The 12,784-nt window shown below is 48.7% G+C and overlaps 1 protein-coding gene across 1 annotated transcript; it reads right to left on the bottom strand.

The window, feature by feature from the left end:
- Window positions 1-7,280: 7,280 nt before the first annotated feature.
- Window positions 7,281-8,180, bottom strand: LOC124659159 (transcription factor DIVARICATA-like). The gene is made up of 2 exons (XM_047197087.1): window positions 7,816-8,180; window positions 7,281-7,598 (listed from the first exon to the last, which is right to left on the bottom strand). The coding sequence occupies exons 1-2, from the start codon at window positions 8,178-8,180 to the stop codon at window positions 7,415-7,417; spliced, it is 549 nt and encodes a 182-aa protein (XP_047053043.1). The 3' UTR covers window positions 7,281-7,414.
- Between the last annotated feature and the right edge of the window lie 4,604 nt (window positions 8,181-12,784).

Raw genomic sequence — 12,784 nt, 5'->3', positions numbered from 1 at the left:
TTTTCACCGGAAGCATCCAGTAACACCCGAGAGCCGCGCGAGAGGGGCCCTGTGGGCCCCAGATGATAGGGTGGCGCGGCCTGGGCCCTGGCCGCGCCAGCCTATGGTGCCGCCGCCTCTTCGACCCTCCGAGGCTGCCCTTCCGCCTATTTAAAGCCTCCGTCGCGAAAACCCTATTACGAAGGACGAAACCCACAGAAACCTTCCAGAGCCGCCGCCTTCGCGAAGCCAAGATCTGGGGGACAAGAGTCTCTCGTTCCGGCACCCCGCCGGAGCGGGGAAGTGCCCCGGAAGGCTTCTCCATCGACACCGCTGCCATCTCCACCGCCATCTTCATCACCGCTGCTGCTCCCATGAGGAGGGAGTAGTTCTCCATCGAGGCTCGGGGCTGTACCGGTAGCTATGTGGTTCATCTCTCTCCCATGTACTTCAATACAATAATCTCATGAGCTGCCTTACATGATTGAGATTCATATGATGATGCTTGTAATCTAGATGTCACTATGCTAGTCAAGTGAGTTTTACTTATGTGATCTCCGGAGACTCCTTGTCCCACGTGTGTAAAGGTGACGGTGTGTGCACCGTGTGGGTCTCTTAGGCTATATTTCACAGAATACTTACTCACTCGTTATGAATGGCGTAGTGAAGTGCTTATTTATATCTCTTTATGATTGCAATGTGTTTTGTATCACAATTTATCTATGTGCTACTCTAGCAATGTTATTAAAGTAGTTTTATTCCTCCTACACGGTGTAATGGTGACAGTGTGTGCATCCGTGTTAGTACTTGGCGTATGCTATGATCATGATCTCTTGTAGATCGTGAAGTTAACTATTGCTATGATAGTATTGATGTGATCTATTCCTCCTACATAGTGTGAAGGTGACGAGTGTGCATGCTCGTGTTAGTACTTGGTTTAGTCGTGTTGATCTTTCTTGCACTCTAAGGTTATTTAAATATGAACATTGAATTGTGGAGCTTGTTAACTCCGGCATTGAGGGTTCGTGTAATCCTACGCAATGTGTTCATCATCCAACAAGAGTGTAGAGTATGCATTTATCTATTCTCGTTATGTGATCAATGTTGAGAGTGTCCACTAGTGAAAGTCTAATCCCTAGGCCTTGTTCCTAAATATCGCTATCGCCGCTTGTTTACTCGTTTTACCGCGTTACTATCACGTCGTGTTACTATCGCTACCATATTACCACCATCAACTACACGCCGTTACTACTGCTCATATTCATTCATACCACCTCGTATTTCACTATCTCTTCGCCGAACTAGTGCACCTATTAGGTGTGTTGGGGACACAAGAGACTTCTTGCTTTGTGGTTGCGGTGGTTGCATGAGAGGGATATCTTTGACCTCTTCCTCCCGAGATCGATAAACCTTGGGTGATCCACTTAAGGGAAACTTGCTCGCTGTTCTACAAACCTCTCGCTCTTGGAGGCCCAACACTCGTCTACAAGAATAGAAGCACCCGTAGACATCACTCCGCTGTAGCTATGTGGTTCATCTCTCTTTATGTGATCTAGTTGAATATCATCTATGTGCTACTCTAGTGATGTTATTAAAGTAGTCTATTCCTCCCGCACGGTGTAATGGTGACAAGTGTGTGCATCGTGTAGTACTTGGCGTGGGTTATGATTGTAATCTCTTGTAGATTATGAAGTTAACTATTGCTATGATAAGTATTGATGTGATCCATGCCTCCTTCATAGTGTGATGGTGACAAAGTGTGCATGCTATGTTAGTTCTTGGTGTGATTGTGTTGATCTATCTTGCACTCTAAGGTTATTTAAATATGAACATTGAATATTGTGGAGCTTGTTAACTCCGGCATTGAGGGTTCGTGTAATCCTACACAGTTAGTGGTGTTCATCATCCAACAAGAGGTTGTAGAGTAGTCCTATTATGTGATCATTTTTGAGAGTGTCCACTAGTGAAAGCGGGATCCCTAGGCCTTGCTTCCAAGCATTGAATCTCCGTTTGTTTACTGTTTTGTTGCATGTTTACTCGCTGCCATATTTCATTCAGATTGCTATTACCACTCATATCCATCCATATTACTTGTATTTCACTATCTCTTCGCCGAACTAGTGCACCTATACATCTGACAAGTGTATTAGGTGTGTTGGGGACACAAGAGACTTCTTGCTTTGTGGTTGCGGTGGTTGCTTGAGAGGGATATCTTTGACCTCTTCCTCCCTGAGATCGATAAACCTTGGGTGATCCACTTAAGGGAAACTTGCTGCTGTTCTACAAACCTCTGCTCTTGGAGGCCCAACACTGTCTACAATAATAGAAGCACCCGTAGACATCAACAGCTTAATGTTGATGCTGGAGGTTTGGTCGCTGCTGCAAAAAGCTTCTGGGCTCCGCTGATGGACGTTAGCGTTGTCATCGTGATCTGCTCCATTGGAATCTGAGAGGGATTAGATTGTCGCTTTCTGTTTTCTTGCATTCTGAGAAGAGGATTTAGATAGCTCGCGGAGTCTCTCGTAAAAGTTGTTTTTCTCTTTTGTCCATGGTACTCTCATGTCTACTTATCGGATCTTGTTGTGAGATCCTCTTTGGGTGAATTTTGATTTATGTACGTGCTATTTTTTTAAACGGAGGTAAAAACTTTGTCTTGATCTATTAATTAAGGAGAAGGTTTTGACAAGATTGTTAAAACATAGAACATGGTATTACAAAGAATTACTTTCGCGGCATCAAATAACCCAAGCGCTGCCTTCTTAATTTTTTCAAAAACAACTACATGCGGGGTAAACTTATTACGGAAAACTCTTGCGTTGCGCTCACTCTAAATTTCCCATAAGATGCCCACTCCAAATTTCCCGCAAGACAAAACAATGCGAGAGAGGCAATGGTCTTCCGACAAGGGATATCGCCGGAAGTCAAAGATTTCCACCAAAGCTCGGTTGACATTCCCGCTCAAAGTGAAAGTTGCAACTCCTCGATCCCAAGCCAAACTTTTAAGCCTTGCCAAAGCCGGATGAAAAATGGCAATGGACGAAGAGATGACTAGCCGATTTTGTGGTTTGCTTGCAAAGGGGACAAAGGCCACAGTTTGGCCACCATTGTTTTTGTAAGCGGCCCGTTGTCCACACCCTGTTTTGTAAGAGGAGCCAAGCAAAGAGCTCCGCCTTAGGAGCTGCCCAAGCTTTCCACATCATCTTATGTAAGATCGAAACCGTCGAACTAAGATATTGCACGGCATAGACCGACTTGGCCGGGTAGTGCCCGTTCGCCGTAAGGTTCCAAGTTATATGGTCCTCCACATCCTCAAGAAGGTGGACCTCTTGAAGGCAATCCCAAAGAATAGTGAATTGCCTAAGGTGCTCCACGGTGAAGTTGTCATCCAAAGTGATTTTCCTAATCCATGCATTTTCCTTCATGGCTTGGTTTGCTTTCCAAGTTTTCCTCTTAGTGATGGCAAAAATGAGAGGGGCAATATCAATAGGTTTTCTCCCGCCCGAACCAAGTGGCATCCCAAAAGGGGGTCTTGCAACCATTGTCAATGGTGATAGTGGTGACTCGAAGCCATAACCAACGAAGCCGAAAGGTAGTGGCAAACTTGTTCAAGTGCATCACCCCAAGACCTCCAAGCTTATTTGGATGGCAAACTGTTTCCCAATTAACTTTGCACTTTGCTCTGGTGGTGGTGTCCTTGACCAAACAAAGGAAGACCCGCTTTATTGTGTTTATGTAGTCGATCGTGCCTGGAGGAACCGTAAGGGGTGTAAGGTAGTAGGTTGCTTGGGAGATGATGACCGACTTGACAAAAGCCGTGCGACCCGCCAAGGGGGAAGTTTTCCGGCACATTTGTCTTCAAGATGTTGGAAGTCCACGCGCTTAAGTTGCCACACCGAAAGGAGAAGACCAAGATATTTCAAAGGGAACGAAGCCCGCGTAACCGGCAAACCACCAAGGACATCATCAAGGTCGATGCTGTTGTAATGAATCAGAACGACAAAGCTTTTCAGAATGTTCGTGCATAAGACAGTGACCTCCCCAAAGCTATCAAGAATCTTGGCGGCGTTTTGGATGTCTTTTTTAAAGGGCGCAAGGAAGACCGACGCGTCATCCGCGTAGATTGATGTAATAAGGATGGTACCGCGGCCACAGAGTTTGTGAAGAAGCCCATGTCTTGTTGCCCCTTCTAAGGTTTGGGTGAGCGGGTCAACGGAAAGGACAAGAAGAAGAGGAGACAGGGGGTCGCCTCGTCGAAGACCGCATCCATGCAAAATGGGATTTCTGGCAATACCATTGAGGAGGACCCGTGGCGAAGATGTAGTAAGCAAAGCGGTGATCTAATTGCGAAAGCTACTAGGGAAACCCCGTCTTTGGAGGAGGTCCATAATGAATTCCCATCGGATTGAATGGAAAGCCTTACGAATGTTAAGTTTGAAGAGGAGTGCCAGGGTCTTGCTTTTGTGAAATCTCTTTGCAAGGTTCTTGACATTGAGGAAATTGCCATGACTGCTCTTTCTTTTTATGAAGGCACTTTGTGAAGAACACGATAATTTTGGTCACCGCATGAATAATGCTAATAGGCCTAAAGTCCAAAACATCTTCGGCTCCATCTTTTTTTAGGCAAAAGGGCGTTGTTGGGACATGAAGATTCCCAAATTGGTGAATCACCTTCATCAAATCTTCACTGTGCAAGATTACCTAGTCATGCTTGGGCAGCATGTTATTATAGAATCATAAACCATAGAAAGAGTGACATCCTACGTGCTGTTTTTTTTTTTGGAGAGCACGCGGGAAATGTGCCTTATCTTTATAGAAGGAAAAGAGAATGTCAAGTTACAGGAACATCACCTAAGCGCTGCGAACACACACACACACACACACACACACACAGCACCCTCCGCCTAGGCCTACTCTCTCGCGGTACCTAGCCTCCCTCCTCTCTTGGCGCTCTCCCAAAGGTGGAAAACATCTCTGATCTGCCCCGCCATTTGGTCCACCGACTTCTGCTCCCTCTCGTTTCCGAAAGCTCTAGCGTTTCGCTGCTTCCATAGCGTCCATGTCGTGCTGATGACCAAGGAGTCGAAATGCTTCCTGTCAATCCTCCTCACTCGCTTGCGGGCCTCTGTCCACCATCTCTGTAGATTGCCTGAGGCTCCAGGGTCGGCGATCAGCAGCTCGGCGCTTTGCAGCACTTTGCACCAAACCTATCTCGCATAGGGGCAAAGGGTAAAGATGTGATCAACGCTGTCCTCATCTTGAAGGCATGTGTAACATGCATCCGGATGCTCCTGCAGCCTGTGCCTCGCTCTCTTGTCCGAAGTCCACAAGCGGTATTTCAAGGCCAACCATATGAAAATCTTGCATTTCATGGGTGCAAAGGATCCCCAAACCGGTGTGTTCATACTCCATCGCACATTCCCATGGCAGAGCATCTCGTAGGTGCATTTAGTCGTGTATTCTCCAGACTCCGCGCCTTTCCAGGAGATTTGGTCAGGTCTGGAAGTGTCTCTCTCCACGGTCTCTACCGCCTCCCACAGAATTAGACATTGTCCCCATAGCTCAACCGTCATCTCTCCTGCAATGTCATCAATCCAAACATCCCCTTGCAAAGCCTCCGCCACTAACCTAGTGTTCTTCCTTCTAGTGGTGACCTTGGCGAAGACCTCTGGCACTAGCTCCTCCGCTGTGTACCCACTGATCCATCTATCTCTCCAGAAGTAGGTCAGCCGTCCATCACCCACGCGGAAGTGCGCCATGCTCTGGAACACTCCCTCCCCCAAAGGATCCTTCAGCCCGGGTAGACCTTGCCAGGGTCTCGCCGGGTCCGTGCGTCAAAACCACATCCATCTCACTCTCAAGGCGAGTCCTTGCAGTCTCAAATCTTTCACACCCAGCCCGCCGAACTCCTTTGGCTTGCATATACTCCTCCAAGCAACAAGACACTGGCCCCATTGTACCATGTCCTTTCCAGCCCAAAAGAAAGCTCTCATCCATCTATCTATATCCTCCAAGAGCCACATCGGCGCCTCTGCCACCACCATTTGGTGTACTGCTCCGGCCGCCACAACTGAGTTAATCAGCACCAGTCTCCCTTCTCGCCTGATGAGACCTCTTTGCCAAGCAGGCACGCTCTTGGTAACTTGGTCCAGAAGTGGCTGCCACTCCGCTTTGGATAGGGGTCTGAGCGCCAGCTGTAGTCCAAGGTACCGGATCGGGAATCTCGCGAGCTCACATCCCAGGATCCGAGTAGCCCTTTCCTCCTCCGCATGTGATCCTCGAATCAGGGTGGCCGTCGTTTTACGGAAGTTAACCCGCAGGCCCGAGGCCTCTCCGAACAGGCTAAGCATGTGTCTTACAGCTTTGTGCTTATGCAGATCACTGTGTCGAAGAGAAAAGAAAACAGATACTCATCATTCGTAGCTGTTGCCGTATTAGTTGCTGTTCAATTTCTGTTGCTGTTTAGTACTGTTACTGTATATGCGATCGATTACTGAAGCTGTATTATGATACTCCCTCTGTTCCATTCTATAGTGCCTATAGTTTTTTGGCACAGAAATTAGCGCAAGTGTATTTTTTACACAAGATCCCTAGCTGAACGATTTGAGATCAACATAAAATTTGGAAAATCCATATCTTACTAACTTATCATAACAAATTTGGGAGCTGAACGATTTGGGAGCTGAACGGGGAGGGGTAATTGAAAAAAAGCTAAGCTGAAACAAATGCCAAAAATCTATAGGCACTATAGAAAGGAACAGAGGGAGTAGTACTTTTGCGGGTTTTCGATTGTTGCAGTCCATGCTCCACTGATGAGCTGAAGAGCTATAGATAATCGACCGCTGTTGCTGTACGGTGGTGCGTTGGAGACAAAAGAGAAGCCCTGAAGCCTGGATGCTGGATGGTGGATGCTGACAAGTGTCGCGCGGCCGTTAAACACGTGCCGCCCAAAACCTGGGAGCTCTGCCGACAATTACATCGCACCTCCCGATGCGTGAACACATGTCGCGCGCAGCCGCGTGTAGTACCTCTGCTCTAGGAACACACACACACGCCTTTCACAACCTGGAACACTCGACAGCATGCTACAGAAACCGAATCATACTAAACCATAGAAACAGCGACATGTGCTGCAGCATCAGATAAAACTTTGACACGACTTCGTGCCACGTCAAACTCCATTAGCAGTTCTTAATTTGCAACCTAGTAGTAAACGATGATAACTTAGACTAAACCATTTGCTGTTCAGAACCATGAACCAGCCACAGTTGACCGAGACAGATACTACTACGGAGAGGTCTTGTTAAGCTAACTAAGCTTGGAGTAGGATATAATGTACACGTCATTTATAAGTAGCTACACTACATAGGATAAGATTACGGTAGTGAACTAGTGGGCGATTAAACAAGGGAGTGGGTCGCCGTCGCCCGCCGGTCAATCAAGGCGTGGTGATGTCGTGGATGCTCTTGCGCTTGGAGTCCCTGGTGGCGGCGTTGGCCTGGCGGATGAAGTACTTCTGCGCGTGGCTGGCCACCTGCGTGGGCGTCCGCGTCCTGACCGCGAAGCGCGAGATGTTCCGCCAGTCGCCCCGCCCGTACTTCTCCAGCCCGTCCAGGAACAGCCTGCGCACGCAACGCAGGGAAGAAGAAGAGTCAATTTTACAGGTAACGGCGGCTTCGGTTTTGGGTCGCTGGCAGGGCGGGCCCGCGTCGTGCCACCTGGAAAGGGGCGGAGGAGTTTGTTGGCTTTCTCCGCGTGAGCGAACGAACGAACCAATGCGGGAATATCGCCGGAGGAATCTGGAACCTCCGCGAAGAGAGAGGGGAAGGGGTTACGTACTTGTGCTCCTCCTCCGACCAGGGTATGCCGCGGCGGCGCTCCTCGCCGCGGGGCTTGCCGGCGCGGCGGTCCGTGGCGGCCCCGGCTGACTGGTTGCCGTCGTCGTAGTCGTCGTCCCAGCAGCTGGGGATGTCGATGGCGCCGCGCTCGATGAGGTCGACGTCGGCGACGAGCGCCTGGTAGTGCTCCCAGGCGTCCTGCGGGGTGCGGCCGGGCAGCCCCGCGGCGACGCGGCCCCAGCGGTCGGGGACCTGCTCCGGGAAGGCCACCAGCGCGGCCTCGAACGCCTTGTCCTCCTCCTTGCTCCACGGCCTTGTCGTCCTCGCCGGCGCCGGCGCGGCCTGGTGCTGGTAGTAGAAGTCCATGGCGGCGGCGGCCTCTGCTCCGGCTCGGCTCGTTCTCTCCTGTGGCGACACGTTGCCCCGGTGCCAAGTGAGCGACGCGTCGTCGATTGATGAGGGGGTTGCGTTTGCGTGTGCCCGTGGACGGCCGGGAGGATGGTTGGGCGGCGCCGTCTGGTTTTTGGTTGTTGGTTTTGATTCGTTCCGCTGCGCGTGGCGTGGGAACGGGAATATATACGGGAGGTTGGGGCCGGGTTGGGCGCGCGCGCCCGTATACCGCGATTCGGGCGCTGATGGATGGAACCAGAATTTGGATTCCGGTGATGGTTTTATCAAGCTGCGCACACGTTTTGGGCGTGCATGCGCGCGGGTGGGGTGGGCGCCTCATCGGTGACGCGTGTCGAAGTGTGCGTGCGCGGCCACGGCGAGGGCGGTAAACGCAAAACAGGGGAGGTCGGCCGGGTGCAGGGAATATCGCATGGCGGTTATGATGGGGTTGTTTTCGGGATGCGATCCATTTTGGCCCGTTGTCCGACACAACAAACTAATTTGATTCGAATTAAAACTTAAAGCACACGAAATTTTGAATTTTTTTAATTCATTGAAATAAAATTTGCATAGGAAATAAATAAAGGAACAATTCTAAACCCTAGCTCCCTGCATCGGAGACAGCGGAGCCGCCGCCTAATCCTCTTCCTCGTAGGTGGTGATGTTGACAAATAAGGTACGTGTACATGGCCCCTGTTATGCCCACACACCATACATCGGTTGCACGTGTTGTGGCTGAGTTGGCTGCGGTAGGTACTGCGGAGGAGGCGATACCATTTTCCCCTTCCCACGCGGCCTCCAGTGGGGCGCGCGGCGGCAATGGTGGTGGAGGTTGCATCGAGGCGGTGTGCTACGCCACCCTGACTGTGAGCCAGACGGCCTCGTTAAGCCCATTCGACGAATAGTTGGCCTCCTCCTCCACCTTCCACTGCTCTATGGCTCGAGCAATGGCCGCGGCATCGTCGTAGTCTTCAGGCACAAGAGTATCCTGCTTGATCGTAGTGGCACACGCATCATCCTCGTAGTCCTCGGCCACCTCCTCATCTGTGGTCGTGCCAGTCTTCGCCCAGTTCGAAGTCACGCACTTCCTGGTCGCCCACCACACATCGTTCTGCCATGCGAGGAAGGCTTGCCAGAAATCCCCGCGGGTACGTGCGGTCGTAATACAATGCATGCGGAAGCAGAGGGACGCGGTGGCGCATCTCCACTTCCAGTGCGGGCATGTCTGTCGACGCAGGCGGCACCGGCACCCTGGCGCGGTTGAGGTGCCAGCCACCAAGCAGCAACACGTCAATATGCAGGCAAGGATTCGCATGAGCTCACCGTCGCTAGCACTCTAACACGGGGATGTATTTTCGGTTGCGCTCCCGTGGTCATGGCGGCTAGTGACGCGCTGCCACCGCAGCGGATTGCGGCCTGACAAAATATATCGGTCGTGGAGGCGGCGACGGATTTCGAACGTGTGGAGGTGATCGCAATGGTGGAGAGGACTTGCAACGACAACATGACGAGGAGACCACCTCGTGGTCATTGGCGTCTTCAACCACGAAAACATCTTCATCGGCGGTGGTGTTGGCCGTGTGAGTGGGGAGGAGAGATGGGCGCATGGCATGTTTAAGTATCCCTGGTCATCAATGCCAATGTTGGCCCGAACAGATTCCATCATCATCAGCATCAATGTCGGTGTCAAAACTGAGGTGGCGGTGGCAGTGGTCAACGATGGCTTTTGATGGCCATGATTGTTGCCGCCGGTTAGCCTCACGTTCGGCACTCCGGGACGGGGAATTGGAGGAGAACATCGCCGTCATCACCGCCAACGCCTCTACATCAACCAGCCATGTTTCCCCCATCCATGCGTGAGTAATTCCCCCGCTGTAGGCCGAAGGGGATGGTAGGGATTGGATGAGATTGGTCATGTAATATCATAAGATTGTGAGGGCATAGTGCCTAGTGTCCGTAATTGGTACTTTGATGATATTGTTGCAACTTGTTATGCTTAATACTTGTCACTAGGGCCCGAGTGCCATGATCTCAGATCTGAACATGTTATTGCTTCATCAAGATATTCATTGTTTATGGTCTTACCTATAAGTTGTATACACATGTCGTCGTCCGGAACCAATGGCCCCGAAGTGACAGAAATCGGGACAACCGGAGGGAATGGTAGCGATGTGAGGATCACATGTGTTCACGGAGTGTTAATGCTTTGCTCCGGTACTTTATTAAAAGGAGTACCTTAATATTCAGTAGTTTCCCTTGAGGCCCGGCTGCCACCGGCTGGTAGGACAAAAGATGTTGTGCAAGTTTCTCATTGCGAGCACGCACGACTATATATGGAACACATGCCTATTGATTGCTTTGTACTTGGACACCGTTTTATTATTATCCGCAAATGCCCTCGCTATGATTGTTACATGAGTTTCTCTCATCCATGCAACGCCCCGTCATCCGTCCCCGTGCCTACGATATTTTAATCCTGCTCAGTTTACTAAAATCACTACTGCTCGTCTTTGTTACTCTGCTCGCTGTTATTTCACTACTGCTATCGCTATAAAACTGATACTATCGATAAACTCTTGCGAGCAAGTTCTGTTTCCAGGTGCAGTCTGAATTGACAACTCCGCTGTTAAGGCTTCCAAGTGTTCTTTGTCTCCCCTTGTGTCGAATCAATAAATTGGGTTTTACTTCCCTCGAAGACTGTTGCGATCCCCTATACTTGTGGGTCATCATCTCCATGATGAGGAGGGAGCAATTCACCCCCGGGGCTGAGGGCTCCGCTGTAGCTATGTGGTTCATCTCTCTCTATTTGTGATCTGGTTGAATATCATCTATGTGCTACTCTAGTGATGTTATTAAAGTAGTCTATTCCTCCTCCATGATGTAATGTTGACAGTGTGTGCATCATGAAGTACTTGGTATATGCTATGATTGTGATCTCTTGTAGATTATGAAGTTAACTATTACTATGATGGTATTGATGTGATCTATTCCTCCTTTCATAGTGTGATGGTAACAGTGTGCATGCTATGTTAGTACTTGGTATAGTTGCGTTGATCTATCATGCACTCTAAGGTTATTTAAATATGAATATCGAATATTGTGGAGCTTGTTAACTCCGGCATTGAGGGTTCGTGTAATCCTACACAATTAGTGGTGTTCATCATCCAACAAGAGAGTGTAGAGTGGTTCTATTATGTGATCATTGTTGAGAGTGTCCACTAGTGAAAGCAGGATCCCTAGGCCTTGCTTCCAAGCATCAAATCTCCGTTTGTTTACTGTTTTGTTGCATGTTTACTCGCTGTCATATTTTATTCAGATTGTTATTACCACTCATACTCATCCATATTACTTGCATCTCACTATCTCTTCGCCGAACTAGTGCACCTATACATCTGACAAGTGTATTAGGTGTGTTGGGGACACAAGAGACTTCTTGCTTTGTGGTTGCAGGGTTGCTTGAGAGGGATATCTTTGACCTCTTCCTCCCTAAGTTCGATAAACCTTGGGTGATCCACTTAAGGGAAACTTGCTGCTTTTCTACAAACCTATGCTCTTGGAGGCCCAACACTGTCTACAAGAATAGAAGCACCCGTAGACATCACGCACTTTTCTGGCGCCGTTGCCGGGGAGGAAAGGTAAAAGGTACTCACACTCCGGATCTCGGCTACTAAGCTATTTTCCGGCATCGTTGTAAGTACTCGAAGCTATTTCCTTTAGATCCTGCAATTGCATCTTTTTGTTTCTTGTTTTACACTAGTAAGGCATAATGGAATGCAACTATGAGCTTTTTAATTTATTTCCTAAGTTAAGACATGAATTGTGTGATGCGAAAATTAAAGAACCTATGGAACCTCATTTGCATGCTAGTAGCAATGTTATTGGTATGAACGCAATCACTGCTAATGCTACGGATAAGTCTAAGCTTGGGGAAGCTAGTTTCTGTGATCTTTTTAGCTTCCCATCTTTAGGGGAGAAAATTTGTTCGATAATGCTTTATCTCCCATATGCGATAACTCTAATGATGCTTGTGATATTTTAAATCCACCTACATGCAAGTACCGCATTCAAGATACCCATGAAAATTATTGAACGTGTTATGGATAACCGCTATGAAGGGGATGGAACTGTCCATCCCGGAGATCATTTATCGTTTTTGCATGAATTATGCAGAGTTATTCAAGTGTGCAGGTATCTCTATGGATGAAGTGAGGAAGAAGCTATTCTCTGTTTCGCTGTCTGGTAAAGCGGCGCATTGGTATAAATTGTTGAAGAATAGTCATTCTCTTGGTTGGGAGGATATTGTATCTCTCTTTTATTCAAAATTTTATCCTCCTCATGAAGTGCATATTGATAGGAATTATATTTATAACTTTTATCCTCGTGATGGAGAGAGTATTTCTCAAGCGTGGGGGAGATTGAAGTCACTAATGCTCAAATGTCCCATTCATGAGCTCCCCCGTAATGTTATAGTTAACAATTTTTATGCGAGGCTTTCAGGACATCATGATACGTCCCCGACGTATCCATAATTTCTGTCGTTCCATGCTTGTTTTATGACAATACTTACATGTTTTGCTTGC

Source organism: Lolium rigidum, chromosome 6 (assembly GCF_022539505.1).
Source record: "Lolium rigidum isolate FL_2022 chromosome 6, APGP_CSIRO_Lrig_0.1, whole genome shotgun sequence".
Classification (NCBI taxonomy): Eukaryota; Viridiplantae; Streptophyta; class Magnoliopsida; order Poales; family Poaceae; genus Lolium; species Lolium rigidum.
Note: the sequence above shows the minus strand (reverse complement) of the source record. Positions and strands in the feature narration are given on the sequence as shown.

What these genes read in the sequence shown, in the direction of transcription:
- LOC124659159 (XM_047197087.1), bottom strand. Translation starts at nt 8,180, where the DNA reads ATGGACTTCTACTACCAGCACCAGGCCGCGCCGGCGCCGGCGAGGACG. An exon ending in TGGTCGGAGGAGGAGCACAA is followed by an intron (nt 7,599 to 7,815) that starts GTACGTAACCCC and finishes TTGCGTGCGCAG; the next exon opens with GCTGTTCCTGGACGGGCTGG.